Source organism: Agelaius phoeniceus, chromosome 3 (assembly GCF_051311805.1).
Source record: "Agelaius phoeniceus isolate bAgePho1 chromosome 3, bAgePho1.hap1, whole genome shotgun sequence".
NCBI lineage: Eukaryota > Metazoa > Chordata > Aves > Passeriformes > Icteridae > Agelaius > Agelaius phoeniceus.
Window position 1 is genome coordinate 47,444,320 of NC_135267.1, and position 26,534 is coordinate 47,470,853.

The window sequence follows — 26,534 nt, forward strand, 5'->3', positions numbered from 1 at the left end:
TATTAAGTGGCTTTATTCATCCTTTGTTGGGAAACTGACAAAGTACAGGTTTTGAAGATGAAGACTTGGAAGTTCTTGGGAGGTAGAAATAGCTAAAGATGTATTCCTCACCACTGATGATTTTCAGTGGTAATTTACCCTGAGGTTTGGTGAGTGAAAGGTACTTCATAAGATGTAATTGAACTATGCAGCATTATAAAGGACAAAACTTTTATGCTAGAACAGCACACACTTGGTGCTTCCTACTATCACAGCTATTAATATTTAAATAGAATTTGACTAATGGGAGGAATTTGCAGAGAACAATTAGAGTGAATTATTGGGAAACACACCCTTAGTAAGAGGCCACAAGGAATGCAATATATGGAGTATATCTAGAATTAGAAGAATGGGCACATTGATCAAAGGTAGCTGTTTCCAAAAGGAGGAAGAATTTCTCTAAGTTATGGCAAGATACAGGTGCTGGAGAAGCTCAAATGAGCAACTTTCAAATAGGAAAGATGGTGCATGTTTTCAGTGGATGGTAATTAAGCAATTTTTAATTTCTGAGGGGTGACATCTGAGCTCTTCATTACTGCTCCAAGTCAACTGTGGAATACCTTTCTACCTCCATGTACGCCTCTGTTTGGCCATCAGGTTGTCAGGTTCTAGTGGTTATAATCTGTGCCAGCTCTTGGGTTTCTGAACCCAGAGCCATGACCTGTTTTCTGTAGATTCCTGAGGCCCCTTTATTTATGAGTGGTCACTTTGTGCCTTCCCAGGTCTGCTGCGGGACAAGCTTGGCACGTACGACGTGGCGTTTTACCTGGCTGGAGTCCCTCCCCTCATTGGAGGAGCGATTCTGTGCTTCATCCCCTGGGTCCACGAGCGGCAGAAGTTGAAAGAGAGAGCAAAACCTGTTGATGGAGAAACTACTGAGAAAATGCTGGAAAATGAAAGCACTTTGGTGTCAGACACAACAGAAAAGCCAGCCAAAGAACTGGATTCTGGCTTTTGATGCTTTTTTCTTTTCTCTAAACCATCCTGACCTCCTCCTACAGAAACCAGATTTCTACTTGTTGGCTGAAGATACTGAAGTCTTGAACTATTGCTCAAATTGCAGAACTGCTACAAGAATCTTTTATACCATTGAACTTTTTTGACAAGTCTTTGAATTTGATTTCAAGCCACATTTTCAAGGTATTTGAAGTTTTGTAGCTTTAGTGTGTACGTGCGTAGTGATTCTGTGTGTGAAGAGAATATTTTTCTAATCCATCAGAACTGATTTCTGGAAATGTGAAAGCTGTTTTTCCTTCACTGACCCAGGATTCTTCAATGATGTCTATGATCCAACCTCTGCAGGCATGCCCCTGGGTGTTTATACTGGATAATGTAGTAGCTCTTACGACTGATCTGTTTTATTGAAGTTTATCTTGCTGTTTACAGTCTTCTATAATTCTCTATCATGAATACAAATATGCATCTTTTTGCTGAAATGATTGTTTCATTAGAAAGCTAAATTATTATACAACTCTTGAAACACTCACTTGTGTTTGCATTCACCTTTCACAGTAGCCCAAAGAACATTAAGGATGGCATTTTTGCTGGGCTCAGGTTTTGAATATGTCCAAACCAAGCTCCAAGTGCAAACACATTCAGAAGTTAAGCTGCTGAATAATAGATTTTTTTATTGTTACTATTATTATTATTATTTTTATTATTATTTGGTGAAGGCAATACCCTTAAGATGTATGTTTATAAATCTTTTTTCAGGCAAACCTCAGAGCAGTGGATAGTTTTGAAACTGTACTGACTAATTCTTTGGAGCAGTATTGTGAATTAGACTAAATTTCAAATTATTCTGTTGTACTTATTAGGATTTCTTTTTTTGTTATTCGTAAAACCAAGACAGCTTTAAAGGATACATTCTAAGTGCAATACCAAGTTGTTTTTAATGTGGAAATATACATGAGCTATTAAAACAACATTCAGCAATTCAAGATTTTTGCACTATGTGAACATGCAGGTTTATTACAGGTCTTTATAGCTGTGCTCAACTGCCTGTAGGTTATATGGCTCCATATTTTTTTCAAATATAAAGAAATGCCTTTGCATGTCCTATTTCTTTCTTAACACCCTAAACTAATGGCCCCACTGCTTATGTATCCTTAGGTATCATGCACTGTTTGTCAAGCAAGTAACCTCTTTTTCTGAAAAATGTTTCAAAGCATAATACTTTGAGATGAAAACACTGCTTTTCAGTTTATCATAAAACACTTCTAAGCATGCTGCTTATCTATGGATATGGTTCAGCAATCACTGGAATACTTAATTTTTTATTTCAGGTCCATTTAATACCAATAATTTTTGTTGCCTCATTTAAAACCATCATAGCAAAGAGTAAATTAAATGTGATCTGGGAAAAATGCATATTCAAGTGCTTTGTTTAATTAGTAACTGTTCTTTACGTAAACCATGGAGGCATACTGTTTGGGTTTTTTTTTATGATAGCCTTTAGTATCTTTTTTATTTTCATTCTTCTTTTTCCAGTGTTGTAGTAAATTGCTCAGAAAACCCATATAAAACAGCAATACTATTGCATTTAATGTTTACATCTAGCAACTGACAGAAGTTCCTTAAATATAATCATGCAAAGCATTCTAATTATTGTAGACCAAAGCTCAGGCATTTTTTATATTGCAGAATTTCAAGCCCTACTTTGCATGAGTGAGGTCTAAAAGAACTGAATATTAAAATGTTAGAGAGACATATGTGGAGGGACTTGGAGGTGGGGGGAGAAAAGCCAATCTGGAAAACCAAGGTCCTTTCAGGTTCACTGGGACTTGTGCTTTGGCACATTGCAAGTACTTCTAAAAATGTCATTGAAATATGCATAATAGTGTTAATTAAAATTACTGCCTTCATTACAAAAGTGATGCTGACAGCCAATGCTGCTTTTGTCTGGAGTGTTCCTGTAGAACGTGATATTCAGTATTATTTTCCATTTGGGCAACACAGAAGGTGGTGTTGGCTAAGTGTGGTAAAAGACTCTCGTTTCCTGTTGTCCTGTTATGAAAAATTAGTGTTCATCATAGATTTTGCATTTCATGTGTGTTTTAGCCCTGAGTTTTATACCAAAAACAAAGCTGCTGCTTTTTTTTATCACTGGTGCAATTTGAAAGGATTGTGACCAAGTATAATTATGGCATCTTTCCAACTTGCTGCTCTGCATCTCTAAATTATCTGGGAGAGTATATAAAATAATTGTTGTAAAGATGTATAAATGACATGGAAATGGTATATCAATAGTATGGATCAATTATTGCCATGCTGTTTAAAAAAAAATAAAATCCAAACTCTCATATTTACATAAAATTTATAAAAATCCCCCAACCAACAAACCAAAAAACCTGCAGAAATAGTGATCTCTGTGAGGAGGGTGCAATGACTGATTGTTTAGGAGTGATTCCTATGGTAGAACCAGCTAGTGAGTGGGATGTTGGATGAGAGGGAAGCAGAGTTTGGTGGGAAGGAGGCTCTGCTGGTGTGATGATGTTGGAATAACAAACCCATTTCTGATGCAGTGCCTGTTTTACAACAATGCTAAAATTGGAAAGGCTTTTCAGAGAAGAAGTAAAGTAAATTACTGTTTAAGAACTCTATTAGCGTCTTTTCTGTTAGTTTGTATCTGTGTACTGGACATGAAATGTCCAGTAGCACATGCTCTTTTCTGGACAAAAGCATAAGGTGTTTATGTCCTAAAGCTAGGTAAGATGAAAAACAAATTCAGATTGTTTGTGCTGGGGCTGACCAACCACTGAGAAACTTACTGAGATAGATACTAGATTCTGTATGCCCTGAGGTTTTAAAAATGACGTTAGATGACTCTATTTTAAAAAAACCCAACAAATAAATCCCCAAACAAACTAAAACATTAAAAACCCTACACAAATAGCAACTAGTTAGTAAATTTATTTAAGAAAATATTTAATATTGTAGAAGTGGAGAAAAGGACTGCATATTCAATTTTATTTTAACTGAATAAATGCAAATAAGATTTTGTAACAATTTATTTTTAGGCGTGAAAACCTATTCATGGGGAACCTGCTGAAATCTTACTTTGATGACCCAAATAATGCAAGCCTTAATCTGGTTGGGGGTAGATTCTAAAATTAAAATAGCAGCTTAATTCAAGAAGACCCTTAAGTCAGTCTAATCTATCCCTCTCTTGAGAACAGTTCATAGAGTACTTTCTATAGACATTATTCTTGTATCTTATAAGCAAAGTAATCTTCTTTTCATTGAATGTTCTCAGGGTAAATCTTAAGAAGAAAATGAGTAGAAATAGGTTCATTTGAAATGGCAGTGTGAAATTTCCAGTCCTATGTGATGCTGTCATTTAATACACCAGATCTTGAAACCAATGGTACTTTTAAGCAAGGTTTTATTGGTTTCATACCTTTTCAGTAGGTATGAGATCCATTTAATCTTCAGAAAACTGTTCAGCAAAGAGTCTGAAATAATGGAAACCCTTTGGGTTCTTAATTACATCTCAGCTATGCAACAGGATCCAATGTGTAACTAATAAAGTATTGTTGGATTTGTCCTGGCTACTTTTGGAGGCCTGTACAAATCTCAGACCCAGACTTCAAATTATAATGTAGTTAGAATTTCTTGCATCCAGGTATTTCTCTGTTCAGCATTAGAATTTAAATTATTTTTCTTATTTTATTTCCAGTGGCAATTTATTGTCTCTGAAAATTGCCCCCATGAGTCAAAGATGCTGTAGCTGTTCCATGGCCTTTCTTCAGGGTGCACTTTGCATCAGATGAGGCAGACAAGTGGCACTGTTCTCCTTTGGCCTCTCATGCACTATGTGTGGGCACTTAATTCCCCCTCCCTGCAGGGATACTGGATTGTCAAGCTGATGCCCACCACACTGGAAATGGGTGGTACTTTCCAGCCTTCCCTGGATGAAGCCTTTGAGCAGGCACAGCCTGGCGGAGCAGGCAGGTTTTGGAGTGGGGGGAGCTGTGAGGTTGTGGGAGGCAGCAGCTCTCGAGGCTGGGTGCCAGATGAGTGCTTTGATCACAGGCCCGTGGTGTCAAAGAGGGACGCTGCCATTGTAAAGCAGAAGCGTCCTGCTCAGTTCCTTGCCTTGAGGGGTACCTGCCAAAGGGACAGGAGGTGCTTCCTTGCAGCCCCAAAGGGTGTGTCTCAGGTTGGGAATCAGTGCCACAACCCTTCAGGTCATCCATTGGGATCGGCTGATACAGCCGGGCTCTCCCTGTGCTGGCTCGGGGCATTCCCAGCCCCGCTGCTTGCACAGGGGCTCAGCCGTGCCCTCGGGGCAGGGAGCAGAGGCAGTGCCTGGGCTGGGGCCCCGACAGAAAGGACCCTCTGCTGTTAGGAGTGTGTGTGTGTGTATCTGTGAATCCAATGTATTTTAACCAGGGCATGCACGAACAGTCTGCATCTCACCAGAGGAGGTGTAGCTCTGAAATGATGGCTGAGGAAGAAGTGGTGCCTTTCTTTGCCTCCCTGTTGACAAGCACAGCACCGGTGGAGTTCCAGCCAGCCAGTGAGTTTCTAGTCACGTAAGCTTTGGCATATGTGCAGAATGCCTTCTAGGCTATACATATCTTGTGTCAACAGCTGTAATGTTTTGGAAGTGCATATGCTAAGATTAGAGCGATTTTATACTAAAATGTTTGCTAATATTGACAACACTGACATGTTTAAGTATCTTTATAGACATCATATTTTGTATGTTGGTTTTGATATTAAAGGGTACACATTTTGCTAGCCTTAACTCCAGTCTTTCAAGTTCTGCTTTGTTAGAAGGGTAAGAAATGAATGTCTAATGTTTTTCGTGGTGCTAAAGTAACTGTGATCAGTCTCAAATTATTCAGAATAAAGATGGTAGTTCATAATTGCCCCATTTGTTACTGCATGCATCATTTTTAGTCCTATTCTTGTGTAAAACTCATCATTTTGAAATGTAATTTTGTTGTATTCTGATAATTATTGACTCTAGTGTGAAGACTTTCACACAAAAAGTCTTTACAGCTTTTATTGCCACTGTGGTCTGACTGAAATGTCCCCATTACATTTGTTCCTACATTAATATATGGTGCAACCCATTTCATTCTGATTGCACTGGCAACCCATTATAAGACTAATGATTTAAAAACCTAAGCTAGCTACTGAGGTGCTTTTTTCTGAAAAATTTATCTTCTGTATTTTCCATTTTGGGGCTTAATATCAGACTTGCAGAAGCAGTTGCATTCACAAAAGGCAGAAGGAAAATTGAGGGAGGGAGGAAGGGAAACTGGTACAATAAGCTTGAGTGGTGTTTCAAGATAATTCTGATTTTTGCTTCATGAACTGCCAGTGTAAGTCAGTGGGACCTTTAATCATTTACTGGCCTGCTACCAATTTCCCTTTGACTTCCCTTGACTATCCTTACCTTCCCTTAACTTACAGTTCATGAAGCATGAAGTGTTTCCTCATTGACAGCTTCAGTAAGTCCCAGAAATTCATTCACCTTTCCTTTGTAGTAGAGCCAAATATTTATTTTCTTTAATAAATACATCTGATGATGTGGGTGAAATATTCCCTTTTCACCTGGGGTTATTCCTTAGGCTGCTTGCAGTTCAAATTAAGAATTGAAAAAGATGCCCAAAACCTTTATAAGTGCCTGGGTGCTGTTGCCATTTGTACACTCTCAATGTACAAAGCCTCTTTGTAAGTGTGTAAAACAACAGTGAGGAGAAGCCTGGGGGAGGCATTTCAAACCAGGCAAAATACTATCTAGAAATGTGGTTTGAGTTGTGTGTGACTACTGTTATTTTATAGTTGAAATTATTATTTTATCTGGAATTGTCTCTATTGCTGGCCGTATGAACAGCTCAGCAGTTTTCTGTAGATACCTCACGGTGCAGACTCTGCACTCCTCCGAAGGTAGAATGTGGGAACGATCAGGTTTAGATATTATCTGGCAGTGTTACTTGTAGCGAGCAGCCACTCTTTTTTTTGTTTTTTTTTTTTTAATGCCTCAATGCACCCAGGCTATCGCGAATAGGAAGGGACTTGCAACATGCTTGCAAGTGCCAGGAGAAACGGGAATGGGTTGCTCATCACTGTCCATGCAGTGCTGTATCCCAGCATCTACTTGTTAGGAACAACTCGCAAAACAAAGCAGTGCGGTTTGGAATTATCTCTCGAGTTGTTTGTTTGTTTGTGACACTTAAATTACCAAGTGCGGTGAAACTCAGAGCCTTTCTTGGAGGGAGCAGCAGCTCAGTGCCAGACGGGGAGCACGCACTGAGACTGTTGCACAGTCTGTGAGCCGCTCCACGTGAGCGGTTGGAATTGATGCAGTTTTAATGCTTCAAACTTTAAATACCAGGCATGTGTTAATAGCAGACTGAGCAGCTTTCTCTCTCTCTTCAGAAGCTTTATCACCGTGCCATAACACGGTCCTTGTGGAAGGCAAAGACCTGCACGCCTGCCGTGTGTGCAGTTTATGATCGGTTGATTGAAAGGTCGAGTGCAGTTTGAGTGATAACACAGATTAAAAATAAATGCTGGTTTATAAGGGCACTTCCTCGGGCACGGTGGCACAAACTTCCAGCGGGGTGGAGTGTCAGCTGCCCCGGCGATGTCGCTCCCCAGCGCCGAGCCCTGCTCCCCGGAGGAGCCCCCGGCGGAGGAGGACGCGGCGCTTCCGCCCCCCGGCTCCGATCCCGGCTCCGATCCCGCCGCTGCTCCCGCTCCTCCTCCCGCTCCTCCCGGCGCCGTGCGCGGGGCGGAGCCACCGGGGCCGCTCTCCTCGGGCCCGGAGCGGCCCTCGGAGCCGGCGGCCGGAGCCATGGCCGAGGCCGACCGGGAGCTGCGCGTCCCCTTCATCGAGGCGGAGGAGACCGAGAATGAGCCGGAGGCGGCGGCGGCGAGGGCGGCCGGGGGCGGATGGCGCTGCGGGCGCTGCGCGGACGGGGCCGCGCTGCGCTGGTGCATCTCCGGGACGCTCTGCGCCTCCTTCCTGGGGCTGGTGAGTGAATGAGTGAGCGAGGGCGGCCCCGGGGCTGCGGGGGCGCTGCGGACCCTCCCGAGGTGACCCCGCACTCTCCCCTGCAGGGGATGAGCATCGCCGTGCTGGGTCCCACCTTCCCCACCCTGGCCGCCAATGTCGGAAAGAACGTCAGCGACATCTACTACATCTTCGTGGGCCGGTCCTTGGGCTCCCTGGGCGGGTCGGTGCTCGGCGGGGTGCTCCTCGACTGCATGAACGCCACTCTGCTGCTCGGTGAGTGCTGCCCCGCCCTCCCGGACACTGTCCGGGGCAACTTCTGCTTGTCGGCGGCGAGCGCAGCCCCAGGGGGAGATGCGGTGCCGAGCCCCGGGAGCGGCAGGGTCCGTGGCATGTGGTGCTGTTTCCCCAGATGCCCGCGGCTGTCGCCGTGTGGCCCTGCCTGGCTGGTGGCACCGCCAGTGCCGCGCTGCAGCATCGCTGCCAGAGCCCGGGCCCGCGGGCACGGCCGAGCGGGAACTGGGATCGAACGGACAAAGTCTGCATGGATCGACCAATGCTCTGAAAAGAACAACCGGGCTGGTTTTAGTTTGCATCATGTAATGGGTACAGTGCAGGTGCTCTTGAAGCATCACAGGCTTCTGTAGGGACACCGCACAATGCGTGGAACAGGGAGCTGTGTTCGGGCTGCCGTGTGTGCAGCTGAAACCTCCAGCAGGTCTATGGGGGGAGCTTCCTCTTTCCTTAGCACTCATCAGTCACGATCAGCTTCGTTTTCGTGCACTGGACGAAAGCCTGCGGCCTTTGATGGAGGGCTGTAGCCAAATTTTAACTTATTTACAGTGGGAAACATTAATTACTGTTTGTAATGGTGGAAACATTTAAACTGTGGGTACCACAGCTGCCGGCTGTAACAGTTTTCTGGACTTATGGAAACTTGCTGCTGTAGGAGCACAGGACTGGCTTTGTCCAGGCAGAGCGAGGCTGCTTGGCCAGCAGGGATCCAGGAGCCACACTCGGCATCCAGAAAGGAGGGGCTCCTTTTAGAGTTGTGTCTCATTCCCACACCAAAAATAGTGGAAGCCCTGTCTTTTTTACTTTCAAGTGCCTTTGTGCTCAAAATTAGGAATTAAAATGTGTACCAGGGCTCACTCTTCTCCTTAGTTCAGGGAACTGTGCCTCCCATAAGGAGCATGCTGTAATCATATGGTCAGTTCAGATAAGATCCCTTTTCCCATTGCTAGTGCAGTTGTGGGGTGGGTTTCCTTTAACCTCCCCCTTGTGCACCTGACCAAGTCAGACTTTGCCTCCTGTAATGGAATCAGTGCAGACACCTGTAGAAACCTAGGTTGACTTGAAACAGTTTAGTATTTCCTTCTTTCCCTGAGGATAGCTGTCTGTTAACAGTGCTTGGGAAATGATGGATCTCCTAATCCTTTCCAGTTTGGTAGTGCTTACGGCAAGACCATGATTTGAAATACTGAACCTGTTCTCATTTTTATCATCTGAAGGGTGCCTGTAAGAGACTTTGGCTTGTGTAGTTTTGCCTCCCATCTTTCAACTGCTGGAACTCTGCTACAGAGAAAAACTCTATACAGAGGAAAAATTGAAAACGTCACCTGTGTTTGTCAAGGAAATTTTTAAGTACTAACTATCAGGCATAGAGCTGAAGTGGACAATTGAGCCCTTGCTGAGAAGTTACTTTGCAGGTTTGAGTGTGGCACCTGAGGAGCTGCACTTAGTATTCCCAATCTCTGGTGTTTGCTTCATGCAGCTCAGCATGCACACCACCTTCAGAAATGTTTTGAGGCATGTATTCCAAGTATCTTGCTAGGTCTCTAGGGTTCTGGGCATTGTTGCTGTTTTTTTTTTTGGAATCAACCTAAATTCTTAAATACATTGGGCCCCATTGATGTTTTAAGTATCTGCTGCATCTATGATCATGTATTGATTTTAAAAATAATAGAGACAGTTGAACTGGTACAAGCTTTCTAAGAACCTAATATTTTCTGTTCAAGATATTAATTGCAGGTTGTTTTATTATGGAGGCAATTATAAGCATAGAATTGAACTACTGGACTTCCTCCCAAATGGTAATAAAAACAATTTCCATCTGCTAAAAATATTTTCTGAAATGGCATGTTGTAAGTGTAGCCAATAGTGGCAAAATAATTACAGGTAATGAATTGCTGTAAAAATTTATTTATGCAAAATGCTGTAGTTCTGTCTAAAACCCCAGAAATCCCTTGGAATACATCCCTTAAGTGAGAACAAAATAGAAATAAAAGTCAGCATCTTTATATGAAGATCACTTGGTGGGCAAGGTGCAATTACTTTAAAGGATTTTTAAGAGTTTAGTTATTTGGGTTCTTTTAAAAATGGAGCCAAATTAAATGTTGTGCAGTTCTCAGAGGACAGGCTTGACACTGCTCAAACCCATGGTTTACTGGTTTCACACTGAAGTCACTTTCTAAATCAGAAGTTTGCAGAAGACTTCTTAGTGTCCTAGCTGGAGCTACTCCTCTCTTTGCTTTAGCCAGAGAAGTTTGTCATGCAAGGTTTGATGAAATTCCTTTTTTTTCCAACTAAAAAGTGATCTGTTCAACTTTCTAGCTGCTATCGTGGGTTGAGGTATTTACACTGCATCACTTATTAGGATCATCTGTAACTTTAGGAACCATTAATTTATTTGTATTTCTTCTTCTTCTGTGTTATTTAAATGGAAGCTGTAGTATGAGAGTATATATCTTTGTTTTGTTTTTTAACCTTTTCAGCCTTCTCCATGCTTGGAACAGCAGCTGGTCTTTATGTGATACCCTGGTGTAACCAATCCCTGCTATTGACCATCTTGATGTCAGTTATTGGAGGTTCCATGGGAATTCTGGACACAGGTAGGGGACCCTGTGCTCTAACAGTTCTTTCAGCAAAGGAATTGGAAACTTCAAGCATACCAAAACAGTTGCTGGTTTTTCTTGTGATGCATCTTGAATGAAAAGAGGGGAACTGTTTTACCTGGCTGTGGTTCTTGGATTAGTTTGGTCCTGAGGCTTCCAGTGTTTGTGTTTGTGTGTGTGACAGACCTTCCTTTAGGGATTGGGGAGTAGGGTATCTCTCGATTCCTGGAGAAGATCAATTTGCATTTCAGTGGGCCATTACAGGCATAAAGAAAGTGCCCTGTGCTCTTTAAGCAATGTTTTATTTAAATTGCTCATTTGCAGGAAGCTGGTGAGGACATGGTTCATTAGCATTAGCTGGGCCTAAGCTAGTCCTGGGCAAAGCCTTGGCATTTGAGATTCTTACAGCTGCTGTTGGCAGAGCTGCCCACCTGCAGGTGGGAGTTCACAGCACCATGGTGCCCATCTCCCTGAATTAAGGGATGCTTTCCACCTTTGGCCAGCCATGCTTAGATGGCTGGGAATACAAATTTGTTCTGTCCCCAGATTCTAAGTCTGTGGCATGTGCATTCTGCAGATGACCTGGGGAAAAAAATCCCAAACCCAGCACTTTTGCTGGACAGCTGTTCAAACCCTGTTTCTTAGCAGAGGATTATTATTGGAGGAAGATGATCTTGGGGATCTTTTCCAGCCTAAATGATTCCATGTTCCTGAGATGTGTTGGTGAAGTTGCAGAGCAAGTGCAGGTGTGGTCAGAAAGGTCAGTTGTGCTGGAGGTGTGACAAATGAACTCCCACAAAAGGAGTCCCTGGGCAGGCTTGGACAGGGCAGCTCAGGCTTTAGCAGGCACTTTGCATCAGGAGGCAAGGCCACAGCAGAGGGTTTGGGCACGCTTAGAGAGGCCTGGGAAATGCTGGCACGCTTGCACATGGAGATTAGGAAATGCCCAAAGGTGCAGAGTCAGCAGAGTGCTCTGGCATTGCTGCAGCACGTGGTGGTGAGGCAAGAGCAGGCAGCCCCTCCTGGCACCTCTCCAGTGATGTCCCAGCAGCTGTGCTGGCTCTGCTGCCCTCCTGCAGGAGCCTGGGGAGGCTTTACTAACCAGCAAGGCACTACAGCAGCTGCTTGATCACCTTCAGGGCAGGGTTATTTCCGAGAAAGAGCTGACTCATGTGTTAGCTTAGCCATCCAAAGAGCTCTGGAAGCATCCCAGCCAGGGCCTGGCTAGGGTGGCTTGGCTGGTTGGCAACAAAGAGGAATGATGGCTGCACATGTGAAGTGTCTGCCTGAATTCTGTGGGGCTTGGGGGAGCTCTGCTAAGATGTACAAAGAGCACAGCACAGGATCCAGTAGTGAAGAGATGGTTTTGCACAGCACAGGTTGTGTTTAATAAACTGAGTGCAGAGCTGTATTTGCTGCCTCTGGTAAGATTGTTATACATGGCACTTGGTTTAAAAATTCTTTGTATTGGAAAATCTTGTCAGCCAATGGTAAAAATACCTTCAGTGGGTGTACTGCTTGGATCAGACCTCAGAGCCAGGGAGACTCCCCATGCTGAGCATGAGTAGCAGAAGAAACTCACAGTAAGGCAGTAAAGCAAAGCTGAATTGGTTTGGAAGAGTGCTGAGTGACAGGGGCTGCTGTACTGCAGCACAGGAATTTGATTACTGTTTTGTTTTCCTGCATTCTTCTGAGGGACTACTTCAAAATACCTCTCTGAGATCTCATTTCCTACCACTATTGTTGATCTGATGGTGTTGTAGTTTGGTGTTTACAGCAATACTGATGTAAACCCTTCTGTTTCTGGAAAGTCATTTGAACACAGTGGGGTGCTGGGCCCAGCCCATCAGTAGCAAGTGAATTGTTGTTTTTCCTGGGATGTTGTTTAATGAATTTTAAATGTTGTTTTTGTACCTCTGATTCTTAGCATTGGGCATTGTTGCTTTTGATACTTAGAGAAATGAGGAGCAGTTAAATTTCCCTTTTAAAAAGGCTGAAAAATGCTGCAAATTGTCAAGGAGGGTAATTAGAACCATAGAATCATAGGGTTCCTAAGTGGGAAAATACCCTTTAGGTCATCGGGTCCAACCCTTAACCCAGCACTGCTGAGTCCAGCCCTAAACCATGTTCCTAATGCCACATCCACATGTCCTTAAATACCTCCAGGGATGGTGACTTAACTGGGCACTACTTTCCTGGGCAGCCTGTTCTAATGCTTAACAACCCTTTCCCATGAAAAAATTTTTCCTAACACCCCATCTAAACCTCCCCTGGCACAGTTATGTCTGTCCATTGCTGCTGGATTAAGCCACTGTGTGTGACTCTTTGTTTTGACTGCTCTGAATATCCTCCTAAAGCTCAAGTAATCACATGGATTTAAGGCAGAGTTTCAGTAAACTGCTGTTTTATACATTGTATTTGCTAAACCTGGCATTATTGTACATTGAATTAACAATATATGTTATGGTTTTTTTTGTTTTGTTGTTTTTTTATTTTCTTTTAAACAATATCTGGTCTCAGACTAAAATGAATGTTTTTCTCTCTGATCTGCAGGTGGCAATGTACTGGCACTGTACACCTGGGGATCAGAGGCTGGGCCACACTTGCAGGCTTTGCACTTCAGTTTTGCTGCTGGTGCATTTCTGGCTCCTATGGTGGCTCAAATGGACTTGGGGAGTTCTAAATCTGAGGAACTTGCAGGGGCTGAAAAGACAAACCAGTCTATCCTCAAGTCTGTGCCGACAGCATCGGCTGCATCAACTACACCAGCACCGAATGACCATCGCAGTGAGAGCTTTTTATGGTCCTATATTTTCATAGGGACCTATATTCTCTTAGTTTCCATCTTCTTTTTTGTTTTGTTTTCAAAGAGCAGCTCAGCTAAAGACAAATCAAAGGCTTCTGCGCAGAAGGACAGGCTTGCCAAATACCACTGGCCTCTCGTTGGTCTCCTGTTCGTGTTCTTCTTGTTCTACGTGGGAGCTGAGGTCACTTATGGCTCCTACGTATACACTCATGCAATGGTGTTTGCTGAGATGAAGGAAAGCGAAGCAGCCGCCCTGAATTCCGTCTTCTGGGGCGCGTTTGCTGCGTGCAGAGGCGCGGCGATATTCGGCGCCGCTTTCCTGTCCCCTGCCACCATGATCGTCATGAGCCTCCTGTGCTCTGCTGCCTCCTCCGTCGCCCTGGCCTTCTTCTCCCACTTCCGGGCCGCGCTGTGGGTGGGCAGCGCCGTGTACGGGGCGTCCATGGCCACCATCTTCCCCAGCGGCATCGCCTGGATCGAGCAGTACACGGTGGTGGAAGGGAAAACGGCTTCTCTGTTCGTGGTGGGCGCGGCGCTGGGCGAGATGTGCATCCCCGTGGCGGTGGGCTACCTCCAGGGCAGGTACCACCACGTTCCTGTGGTCATGTACACCGCCTTTGTCACCTCCATGGTGACAGCGCTGCTCTTCCCCGCCATGTACAAACTGGCCAACTGGCCCCAGCAGCGTGACTCGCAAGAAGTGAGGGACAGGGAGACCCGGAAAACTCTGCTCTCGAACTCCAGGCTCACTGAGGATGAGGAGGAGGAGGAGCACGTGAGAGAGTGGAATGATGCAGACTTTGAGGTCGTAGAAATGAACGATGAGCTCAAAAACTCTCTGATGGACACCTCCCACAGGATACCAGGGGACTCTCCAGCTGTCCAGCCCCATCTGGACAATGCATTGGGTGATCCTCCAGTGGTTGCTGATGGTTTCCCTGGGAGACAAAATGGGAGTATTGACTGGGAGAAGAGTGAATAGAGTCAAAACTGACTTTTTTTTTTTTAATGGAAATGCAATTGAATTGTAGCTGTTGTCAAGTGGTTCGGGAATCCTTTCATAGTGGTGCAGAGCTCAGCATGTTCATTTTCCCAGTCCTTTCTCCTCTTTCATTTTCAGCCTGTGGGGATATGTCTTGGAGTGGGAAAGTCCTCAGTGATATGAAAGGGGCAACATGATAAATGTTTGGCTATGCCAAAACTGTTAAAATGTAAAAGATGCTTTCTAAATATGAGGCATGCATCCAAGGAAGAGATGCTGTAATAACTGGGAAAGAAGGGGACTGCTCAGACTACTCAGTTTTTTGAGGTGAGTGAAGGGTGCAGGTCTGAGATGCTCTGTCACAAAATGGTTTCGTGACAGAGGAAGGACATCTGTTACCAGTATTGCTGAACTTTCTTACCTTGTGAAGGAGGAATGCTCCTACTGTGTCTGAAGGTTGTATGTGATCAAATCAGTTAAAATTTCTGGTGGTGCCCAGGAGCTGTAAATTGAATAACCTGTGGCAAACTACAGGAATTTTTGGTGCTGAGACAAAGACAAAAAACCCCTGGGAAATGCTAGCATATTTCCATGTGGAGATTAGGAAATGCCCAAAAGTACATTTCTTAGGGGTGAAATCATGCCTTTGGGTCACTAAAAACCAGTTTATGAGAAAGGGCACAAAATGGGCCATTGTTTATCTGCTCAAATGCATAACTCCAACCTATTAAACCGTGGCAACAAATCTAAATAATTGAAAGTATTTCTGATTTTAATTATGGCACTACCACTGAAATAAAAAAATGTACACAGAAGATGATAAAATTATCATGTAATCTTTGAATGGTTTGAGTTGGAAGGGACCTTTAAAGATCATCCAGTTCCAACCTGCTGCCATGGCAGGGACACCTTCCACTGGAACAGGTTGCTCAGAACTCTATCCAGACTGGCCTTGAAAACTTCCAGGGCTGGAGCATCCACAATTTCTCAGGGCAACCTGTTTCAGTGCCTCACTACCCTCACAGGAAAGATTTTTTTCCCTGATATCTAATCTAAACCTACTTTCAGTTTGAAGCCATTCCCCCTTGTTCTATCCTACAGTATGCTCTTGTAAAAAGTCCCACTCCACCTTTCTTGCTGGCTCCCTTCAGGTAAAAGAGATTGCTTAATAGATGGTATTTTAAAGCCAGTTGTTAAAGGTTATCACAACTTCTCTGGTTTCCTGTCCCAAGACTTACCAGGGGAATGTGTTACAATGGAGATTTGAGGAGAGGGAATTATCAGTGAGACAATCCTTTCCAGAATGACTACTTGCCCCTGGCCAGCTGGCTTGGTGACATTTGGGTTTTTTCTTTGGGGGATGACATGGAGATGGACTTTCCCTAGCGGAGAAGCAGTGGTTTGGATGTGAAGATTCATTGCTGCTAAGCAGGAAACCCTGGGCAGGTGCAGCCATGCCAGGGAGCCCTCCCAGTGAAAGGAAAAAAGTAGCAGTAAATGCAAAATCTGTCTCTGAACAGTAATCTTGCCATTTGTCAGCTTGGAGCTCCAAATCAGTTAAGTATTTTTTTAAGTCTGTGTGATAAGTATGTTCTTTGTTTGGGGTTTTTAACTTCGCACTTCTGTAAGTGTTTCTTGCTAAGAGGTTTCATTTAGTAACAAGAGGGCTCTAGGTGTAACAGCACAGAATGTTAGATGTTCCTGGATTTCCAGGTCTGTTTTTGTTCCCTCTCTTTTCCTTCAGCTATGCAACCTAGGCTTGAATGGCTTCTTCTTTTCTTCTGAGAAGTTAATAAGAAGCCAGAATCAACTTGTAGTGAAAGTTTTTTTGTTAATAGCTTGGCATGTTGCAGAGCCTCCCTCTCTTTCTGCTGCTGGCACTTAAATGCCGCTGTGTTTTTGATGGATTCCTTCTGTGGCATTTTTTCCAGTGCAATGCATGAACCTGCACTTTAGAATGCAGCCTTGTTTCACTTGTGGCACGAGGGTTCTGTTTGCTTCCAGGGATGTTCAATGCCAGCCCCAGCCCTGGCCTGGGCACAGGACTGAGTCTGTGTGGCCCTGTGTGCTTTGCTGGTGTGAAGTGAAGCAAACAGTGTGGTAAGCAGAGAGGGGATGGAATGAGGGCACCTGGAGCCTGCATTTCATTGTGTTTCCTCTTCCCATTTTCCCTCCTGCACGCTGTTCTAGTAGGGAAGTAGGGGGTGTCAGCTGATGGTGAGGAGAAATCTCCCTGGTGGAGGGGCAGGGAGTAGGTGCAGGACACCTGCACACAATGAAAGATACAGAAACTGTTCTATGGCAGCCATCCCCCAGATTCAGCTGTATTGATGTTGCTATAAAAAAGTTTCCCTATACCCAAGATCGTGGTGCCAGAAGAAAATTATTTAAAGAAAGATACTGGGAAACCAGGAAGATTCTAAACTCCCCCAGTTGATATGCTAAGTTTTGATGAAATTCCAGATTGGAATGTCCTACATGTAGGACTGTTCTCAGGGATAGTTTACATGGATAGTTTATATCGTTTGCATAAGCAAGTACTAAAAAACCCCAGAAAATGAAATCAAAGCTGCATTGGGAAATATGCTGTAATCTCTTAGAAGCTTATCCTACTGCATCTATACAGACACTTATTTGTGTTTCTGACCAGCGTTGTCCCAGTAAATGTAAAAATATTGCACAAAACAAAGATTTCTTTTTTTTTTTCCTGCCTGTATTAATTCCTGTGAGAGTAACTTCAATTCATCCCCATTTCCTCCTTAAAAAGCAGGAGGCCTGTGTAGTAGGAATGGAGCAACAGGCAGGAATGCCAAGGTAAGAGCAGCCTTTTCCCACAAGTAAAGGATCCAAAAAGCAGTAGCTGTAAGACAGTGGAAGCTGAAGAATTATTGATGTAGAATCACTTTCCACTGAAATTTAGAGTCATCTTAATGAGGACTTGGAGCCTTCAGTGTCTTAGTGCTGGTCTTAAACTTGAACTGGGATAGACAGACAGAAAGTGTTCTCCTTATCCCCTAACCAGCCTGCTTTTAACAGCAGGGGCTGCCCTTGACTGAAAATGAAATGCTTGAAGCAATTCAAGTTTAAAACAAGATCTAGGATATTTCCAATCTACAGCTGAAGTAAGGATCTATTTGCAATGCAGATCTATTTTAAGTTACAGGTCCTCCAGAAAGCTCAAGTACTTACATGTTGGGGGTTGAAATTACTTGGAGTTACTATATTACATTATTACTGCCCTCCTTATGCTAGAAAAGCCATCCCTCTGTTGAGGACAAGAGCTTTAATCCATGAATTAGATACCTGAATTTGATAAGAATCATATTTTTGTCCACAAACCCAGTAATAGTTTGAAGATGAGTGCTCTGCTCCAGTGTGAAAGGTAACCTCTTGCAGCTAAGTGTCATTTAATACTTTATTTATCCTGAGGCACTGCCAAGTGCTGGACTGTACTACAAGCACTCACTCCTGGCATTTGCACTTTTATTCTGTACTTGACCAATGCTTGAATGCAAGACCAGGCAAAGTTTTCTGCCTTGATGTTTTGTTTTTTTAGAGTTACTTTGCATACAAGTGCATTGCAATCTGTGGATTTTCTATTACATGTAATAGTTTTTATTCTGCTTGGTGTGGGTTTTACTGTGTAATGTGACATTTAATAGACTGACTGGTGTCTTGACTGTAATAAATTCTTATCTGGAGAAGGCACTCAGGTTCCTTGATGTAAATAAAGTTTTCTTCTATTTTTCAAACCTTCTCTAGACTTTTAAATTTAAAACTCAGTCTTTGTCTGACTAATGGAGAACTGGAAATGTTTCTCTTCTGGTTTGGGGAAGGCCTCTAAAAACTTCTACCGATGTTTTAGATCCCAAAGTTTAAGCTGGATTCTTAACTTTGATTTGAGCAGTTTTGTTTTACATTTTTGTGTGTGCCAGAGACAGAAACAAATTGAGGGTAAATATTAAAAAAACCCAAATCATTTTTTACCATATCATTTTATTCAACTTTAATATGGTTTCCATTATTAACTTCTAAAACAAAATGATTTCCAGTTTAGAAAACAATGCACTGACCACATAATTCCTTTTCCATTTTATACAGTTATACAAATATTCTAAATACACATTTTGTCAAGATGGTGGCAAATAAGATTTAACTGTACAGTACGTAAGGAAAGAAAATATTTTAAGCATATTTAGAAGCAATAGAAATGTCTATACAAAACAAGCAAAAATGGAATAAAATTTTATATTTAAAGTATTGCAACAGTCCCACAGGTTTGTAACAAAAATGTCTTTGCACAGTTCCTCACAATGCCCCATTAATAGCTAAAGCAAGACAGCAATTTTTAGAAAATAATGTTTCAAAATGCTACACATGGTACTACTGCTTGCACAGTCTGATCAAAATAACAATCTACTTGGAATCAAGCAAAACTTAGGAGGAGATATACCAACCAACTTTAAAATTATCTGTATAAAAGTCATTGCACATTATTTTACTCAGTTGTTTGAAAAGTAAAAAAGTGTATTTACAAAATATTTCGCAGACAAAATTATAAAGTGAATGGAGAATATATAAGTAACACGTCTTGATACTGACAGTTCAAGAACACACACGAATGGTTTTATCATTTCAAGAGGTTTTCAGTGCTCCTTCCTCCAGGAAGTAAACTTGACTTCTACTTTGAAATGGATTTACAAGATGTTACACAGAGCTATTTCAACATCAGCATTATAAAACAGTATGTTAGAAACATGAAAGGAAGAAGAAATTTTTACATCTTAAAAAGTGAGCTATTCATAGATCAACAAATGGGTTGGGTAGTTTTTTTTTTTTTTCAATTTAGTTATGGTAAGCGTTCATTATTCTTCAGACAATAAACCCAACAGTTAAAATGGAAATCCTGGACTAGGTGAGAATTGAAAAAGCACCATGCACAATAGTCTTAGTGTGGTAAACACTGAAGGAAAAAAAAATAGCACCTGGAATCCTGTAACACAGATCATTTAAAACTGGTCAAGCAGCTGGCGGAGATAGGGTGCCTTTGACAGTTCTCTGCTGACTCTGGAGAGCTTGAAAAGCACAGGGCAGTTGAGGGAGACACACGGGATGTGCCGGTCGAAGCAGCCTGTGCAGTTCTTGCATATCTGTATCACATAAGAAAAAGCAAAAACTATTTTAAACAACACAAGCGAGGCACAAACCACTAGGGACTACAAACTCCACAAGCCTGTATCAGCAGAACAGGCACAGCCCTTCTCCCCAGCATGGAGGGACCCACAGCAGCTGCCTTCTCTGCCTCAGCCTCCCAGGCTGCTGCCAGACAGCTCATCTGGCTGCTGGTGGGGGGCTGGCAGCATCATCCACTGAACTGGGCAGACAGCAACAGCACAACTCTACAGCTTGGGTTTCAATCCTGCTAATTAAGTCCTACTTGTGCATGTGGTGGCACTTTTAAAAACAAGGTAAATAAGTTGACTGGGTTTAAGCAGGGCAGCGTGTTCTATTTGTGATAAACTTACTCTGTATGAAAGAACTCTTGTCCTGCAGTTACTCTCTGCAGAGAAAAGGGACTTTAAATAAATTACTCATTTCAGGATAAGCTTTAATTAGAGTTTTACCTAGTCAGAGTCAATCAATCCCAACACTGAAATACACAGGCCATAGAAGTTGCACTGCTCTTCTTGATCAAGGAATTACTTGTTAATGCTGCTTCAAAGTACTTTAATATGAGATACCTGATGGAATAAAATTGCAGCAGGCAGTTTTTCCAAAGGTAGACACCTTTAGGAAACTAAAGGCCCCTGCTTTGCTCTTGTTTTTAACCCTTGCAGCATTTGCCACCTCCAACAGTTTTTCTAAAACCTTAGAAATTTGCTTCCAACCACACCCGTGTTTTGTGACATTAAAATGTTACACAGTTTATCCTATCACTTGCATTGCTTAATCAACAAACTGAAATTGTATCCCTTTGCTTTTAAAATTAGTTCTTTTCCTTCTTTTCACCTTCCCTGGTGATGCCAGGCCTGCATCAGCACCAAATCCCTGCAGACTGACAATGGCTGGAGAGGGGCAGCCCCTCCTGGCCATGTCCCACAAGTGGCATCTCAGAGGATACCAATCCTGTGACCAGAAGGAACAGGATTTAAACAGCTGGTTCCAGCTTTGTAACCTCAGAACTACATCTATCCCAGTTCTTCTGAAAGAGGCTGTGGCTGGTTTAAACACAAGGGATCAAACTATGGTACTTGAGACAAGTCCTAAGTTCAATTTGTGTTGAGAGGAGAAGTCTATGGTTTTAACATAGAGCACATAATTTTTGAGTGCAGTTTAAAATAATGTACAGCTCAGTGTTATATCAGTTTTCTGCTGGCTCCAGCATGTTTATAATCTCAAAGGGCTAAAGATTTAAGCTGTGAAGGATATATGAGCCTTCACATTAAAATAAGACAGATGCTCTTACAGAGACATCAAACACTGACTGGGACAGGATCCCAGGCCTTGCTGAGCTGTTGTGTGTTGCAGGGACAAGAGAATGTTCTAATCAAACTCACTGACCCTTCTGTGGGTCTGGACCAGCCTGCCAAGTTCTGCTTTATTTCAGAGCAAGAGCAATGCAAAGAGTTCAAAGTACCTCAGCAAAACATGCAATTCCTCATTTCTGCCATTCACAGTGCAGATAAGAGCAAATAGTACAAAATACAACAAGAAGTCCACACCTTAGTAATGAAATATTTATGAAGTGAATTACAACCCCATGAGAACCTATCAAATCAATGCTTAGATTTGGGAACATTTATATCCCTGACATTCAGACAAGTATTTAAAATGGTTCACATGCTACTGCTAAAAATAAATTTTCACTAAAATATTTATTAATTATAAAATACTACAGTATGAAAATTAGGTGAAGGTATGCATATGTTTCCACAAGGGGAGGCATTGTACTTTGCTGTAATATATTCATGAGCACAGTCAGCTACCCTCTTAATTGACTTCTAGCTCAAGGGGAAAAAGCAGCTTGGAAAATTCCTATTGAGAGGAAAGGTATCAAGAAAATCCCCAAGCTAAACCACATCCATGTTTTACATATAAATAAATAAATTTTCTGACCCAAACATTTTTGTTTCTAGAACATCATCTGTTATTTTAATGCAAAATAGAGTGAATCTTTTACACTCTCACAGCTCTCTGTCATTATAAAAAGGGACCTACAAACCATATAAGGTACTCTTAAAAATCAGAAGAAAGTGAGAAAAGCCTCTTCTGTTCTGATCCCCTCCTTTGCCTTAGCTTTCCACAAAGCCTAGGAGAGTAACAGCTGCTGTGCTGCCTTCAACAGCAATGGGTAAAGCAAACAATCTGCAGCACATTTAACACCTGGACCATTTCTGTTGGAGTATTCAGTAACGCACGGCTTTGAAATTTCAACCCTGTCTTTTGCTGACAGACATCTGACAATGCTTTAATCGTACCTGGACCAGCTGCTCTTGTTTACGCTCCAACTCTCGGATTTCTTGGTTGAGAATCACTGCAACATGCTGGGGCTGGCTTCTGCATTTATTACAGATCCCATACTGGGTCAGTTCATCACACACAGGACAGTGTAAGGTCGTGAAGTACTGGGAGATGGTGCCCTTGCGTCCCTCTAGCTCAGTGTGGGCAGCTGAGGCAGCCTTCTGAATCTGTCAAGAAAAATAATTAAGACATAATGAACTTCCAAGAGAGCAGCTTGCCTTATTCCTAGATTACACAGTTGTTTTTTTCCCAAAGGAGTAAGAAAGAAGTGCAAGATGGCCTGTAGGGCCTGGGTTCTATACACAAATTATGAACATGGATCACAGCACTCTGAAGAGTACGGCACTGCCCTGAAGTGATACACTGAACAGAGCCCTCCCTATTTCACAGGGAATCTGTAACCAGAAACATCCTTGGTCACACATCCTTAACTCCTGATCTCACCTCAAACTGCCTCCTGCAGCTGATCCTTTTTTAGGTGCTGGTCTGATCCACCTCTAAATGTGCCCTGGCTGCAGCTCCAGTGGCTGCTTTCTGGATGCTGCCTGCCCTGGAGTGTCTGTGCCAGGCAGTCCTGAGCACAGCTCTGCCATGGTGCTTTGTAGCTCATGCTGATTTCCTTGGACAAGGCTCCATCACTGGCCCATCTCCCTGGGAAGTTTGCTCTCTGCACTTACTCCTGCTGCTGCATGACTTTTGCTTTGTGCTATTCTTCACTCTCCTGCTGCTCTGCTCCCTGTGACTTCCTTGCTGCTCCTTGGCCTTGCAGAAAGCCAGGGCTCTTTTTATCTTTTTAGAACAGCTTGTTGGAGATACTTAAGGTGACTACCATGGTGCCATTGGAAAGGTAAAGAAAAGAAGAAGAAATGAAGTCAATCAAGGCTGTATTGGGAAATACAGCTATACTGCTGTATTGCAGTGGGAACATGATGTATTACTATGCTGCTGTCAGGGGAATCACAAACTAAAATCCAGCTATCTAATGCTTCTTTTCCTGCATCCATCTCAATGACTTCTTTAACTTTTAGGGAAGTCATGTTTGGGTATTACTGGCTTTAAATTTCTGGTGATGAAATTTTTCAAGTGTTCCTGCTGCTGGGGCATGCCACCCTTTCTATACAGACAAGAGATGTCAGAACGTTTTTGAAAAACAGAAATTCCAACATCTAATATAGAGAGATTTAAAAAGTGGTATGGCCAAACAGATGCACATACACATACTGCTAAAAATACAGAGTTATGGCAAAATACTATAGAAGGGATCAGGAAACAGAGGATGACTGTGATCAGCCAAGCAGAGAAGGGTTGAAAAAACTTATTTACTATGTGAAAAAAAACCCCACATACAGAAGATCTAAGAATCAGGACTGCATATTTGAGCATCAAACATCGCTTCACAAAATAACCTTTGCTGTTGCCTCCTATCAACCTCATTCCACTGCAAGTCACAGCAAGGCCCAACACTGCAGCCAGATGCACTGCACTTGCTAACTCCTGCTAGAAAACACTCACCCGGGGCAGCTCGTGGTACCAGCTGAAGACGTCTATGCCAATGAGTGAGAAGACCCTGGCCAGGGGGGGCAGGATCTGCTTGGTGATGTAGTAGGTGGCATTGAGCCTCAGGCTGGGGTCCTGCAGCAGCTCCAGGGGCCGGCGGACGAGCTGGATCAGGGGCAGGCCGGGCATGCCGTACACGATGACATAGGGCACGCGCTCCCCCACGCGCGGCTCCGAGCGACGGTCGTAGGCAAGCATTCTCCTGCCAAAACACAGCCTTGAGAATGCATCCAGAGGCACATTCATAGTTACTTCATTTGCCTGTAAGCCTCCCCATCTGACTAGATTAGTTGCTCTCCAGATGGCTGGAGTCAGTACCTATTGTGAAGCACAGGACCAAAATGTTTCATTTTTAATTTGTCTTGTGATCGGACCTAAATTGTAGAACCTGGGGCACAAATCCTAAAGACGTGGTCTGTTTCAGGTCACTTGGATTTGCATGCAGACTGTTTTCTAGCTATCACTTCCTTAAAGAAATATTTTAGTAAGGAACAGACAGGGTACTAAAAAGAGGTCAAGTACAATTTGCTTTCTGGTCAAATTCTGGTCCTTTGCTTTCTGAGACTGCTTGCTCAGTAGAATGATACCTGCTTCAAACTGAATTATCCTTCACTCAGAAAGCAAAGGACAACTCAATTTGAAGTAGATATCAGTTTTGGACTTCGACGTTTTATTACAGAAGCATATCTTAACTGGAAGACCTTTTGTATTAAGCAAGGTGGCAAAATGTTTCAGCTTACATTATCTACTTTTCTATTACTGATCAAGGATATCAACAGGATGAAATATTAACTTTAGATAAGGTACTCGATTAAAAATGAAAAACTATGCCTGGTAATGTATTTTACAGCATTAAGAGACATCACTGTCACAATCTGTAACATATCTAATAACTGGGAGTGATGCATAATCTAGGAGAGTCCAGCCCTTGTACAAAACCCAAGCTGTAAGTAACAGAAGTGAACACACTATCACAGTGTCCTGACAAGACTTTGCTCTTGCACGTGTGACTCTATCCAGGACCATCTCTTTTCACACACAGAAGAAATGTAGGGACAACTGCTTCAACAGTATTTGAAGAAGACATCTGACTGCTACCTGTAACTTGACAGTACAAAGGTTAAGAGAAAAAATATCCACAATCTGCTGTCTAATGTGTCAGTACAAAGATCAAGACAAAAAAACCTATGAGCTCCTACCCATAACCTGTCAGCAAAAGGTCAAGATAAGAAATATCTGTGATTAGGACTTCTTGATCTCATTACCTGGTGATTTCCAGAGCAGGTACACAGGCTCCAGGTTTGTATGCTGAGCTCCCTCTGTATTCTTTTGCAAAGATGAAGTCCTGCATGCTGGCTTTTCCTTCCAGTAACTTCATGCATTGATTCTGAACATACTGCTTGATCTGACTTATGTCCCGTGTTTCAAATAGCAGCTTGATAGAACACTCAAGTATCTTTACAACCAAAAGAGAAAGGTGAAAAAAACATATATGTTTGAATAAAAAAGAATTAGTTGCAATTAATTCAGTAAATTATATGAAATACAAATACATTGTTTAGAAAAAGTATCAGTGGTGAACTAGGATATTGATAGGTTGCAATGTCTTCCAGTCAAAGACATTCATAAACACATTACTGGACAACTTTTTCCTCAGTTTGCCACATCTTTCATGACATCATTCCATACTCCAGCACAAAGATTTTTTCAACAATTACAGAAGTTTCCAAAGTATGAGAGTAGATGTTTTTACCCTGCCATCTAAAGTATTTTGCCATGACTTTACCCTTCTATGTCATTACCTTTTTTACTGGTATAAATTTCTTTTAATTTGGCTAAGGACAAGATTTCCTAATTTCTTTTCAACCTCTCAATACACAGCTTAAAATAAACAGGGCAAAAAAAAAGGTATTTTAAGGGAATTCTTAGCTGAACTAGGATTATGTAAGTGAGCTATTTGGAAGATAGATCAGTGTGTCCCACTCATCTGGCAGTAATACTTCCAGCTGAAGTGAACTGGATCAAGAATGGTTTTTGAGAAGGCTTACATGGGCCAAGGGCTTTTTCTGGGATGAAATATAAGCTGTAAAATAAAAATCCTTGTAATGCTGTAAAAGATCTTCAATTTATCTTTCAAATAGCTCACACAAGAAAAACAGATTAAGACAACTCAAAGGACTAGAAACTGTGAGAAAGGACAAATAAAAAATGAAATAACAGAAGATTGTACTTTCATTCAGGAAGAAATCTATGAATAGTTTACCTTGGAAACAGCAGGACAGGAGTCCCTTCGGACTGTCTCTATGCCTTTTGCATCAAATACTGGGTCCTTCTGGTCCAGTGTTTCATACATGTAACCCACATACCTCTTCTTAGTTTGCAGGACACATGGCAAGTAGACCTGGAATGTTTAGAAAGAAGACAGCCCAGTCTGCAATGTGTTTGGAACATAGAGGGTTTCCTAAGGAATACTGTGCTTTGTTGTTTTCTTTGTTGGGGTTTGTTTGTTTGCTTTTATTTGTTAAATCATTACAACTGATAAAATAGATCAAAGGACTCTTAAGGATGGCTGAGGAAGTTGGGATTCTGTGGTGTTCCAGTCTTAAATCACTTTATATTTCATTTAGCTGAAGCACAGATGGAAAGTGACACACAGTATCCATTGCTGCAACTACCCTTACTTTTCTGGATTGCACCTGTCACCATTTCTAATGTAACTCTATTATCTTTCTTTCTTACAAAGACAATTTCATTTTTAACATC

At 42.4% G+C, this 26,534-nt stretch overlaps 3 protein-coding genes across 4 annotated transcripts in view; 2 read left to right on the forward strand and 1 right to left on the reverse strand.

Moving 5' to 3' along the window:
- Positions 1 to 10,801, forward strand: part of SLC16A10 (solute carrier family 16 member 10) — a 71,545-nt gene extending 60,744 nt beyond the window's left edge. Inside the window, exons 6-7 of one of the 2 annotated variants that reach the window (XR_008533957.2) lie at positions 762 to 1,179; positions 10,786 to 10,801. Coding sequence is in view for 1 of the 2 variants with exons in the window: in XM_054629729.2 (XP_054485704.2) it covers positions 762 to 997 (236 nt within the window). In the remaining variant the exon portion in view is untranslated. Of the gene's footprint in view, positions 1 to 761; positions 5,917 to 10,785 lie in introns of those variants that run through there. The other variant, XM_054629729.2, reaches the window with a different exon arrangement.
- Positions 7,276 to 18,445, forward strand: SLC60A2 (solute carrier family 60 member 2). The gene is made up of 4 exons (XM_054629728.2): positions 7,276 to 8,032; positions 8,119 to 8,287; positions 10,786 to 10,902; positions 13,459 to 18,445. Exons 1-4 carry the CDS (start codon positions 7,643 to 7,645, stop codon positions 14,691 to 14,693), a joined length of 1,911 nt encoding a protein of 636 aa, XP_054485703.2. The 5' UTR covers positions 7,276 to 7,642; the 3' UTR covers positions 14,694 to 18,445.
- Positions 18,446 to 18,669: 224 nt separating this feature from the next.
- REV3L (REV3 like, DNA directed polymerase zeta catalytic subunit) overlaps positions 18,670 to 26,534 on the reverse strand; it is a 115,466-nt gene continuing 107,601 nt past the window's right edge. Inside the window, exons 28-32 of the mRNA XM_077175205.1 lie at positions 26,035 to 26,172; positions 25,037 to 25,227; positions 23,727 to 23,973; positions 22,172 to 22,381; positions 18,670 to 19,843 (exon numbers count right to left, since the gene is read on the reverse strand). Coding sequence (XP_077031320.1) covers positions 19,703 to 19,843; positions 22,172 to 22,381; positions 23,727 to 23,973; positions 25,037 to 25,227; positions 26,035 to 26,172 — 927 coding nt within the window. The 3' untranslated portion in view covers positions 18,670 to 19,702. The remainder of the gene's footprint in view (positions 19,844 to 22,171; positions 22,382 to 23,726; positions 23,974 to 25,036; positions 25,228 to 26,034; positions 26,173 to 26,534) is intronic.

Coding starts and splice junctions, on each gene's coding strand:
- SLC60A2 (XM_054629728.2), top strand. CDS start 7,643: ATGTCGCTCCCCAGCGCCGAGCCCTGCTCCCCGGAGGAGCCCCCGGCG. Junction 8,288..10,785: donor GAACGCCACTCTGCTGCTCG/GTGAGTGCTGCC, acceptor TAACCTTTTCAG/CCTTCTCCATGCTTGGAACA. Junction 10,903..13,458: donor CATGGGAATTCTGGACACAG/GTAGGGGACCCT, acceptor TCTGATCTGCAG/GTGGCAATGTACTGGCACTG.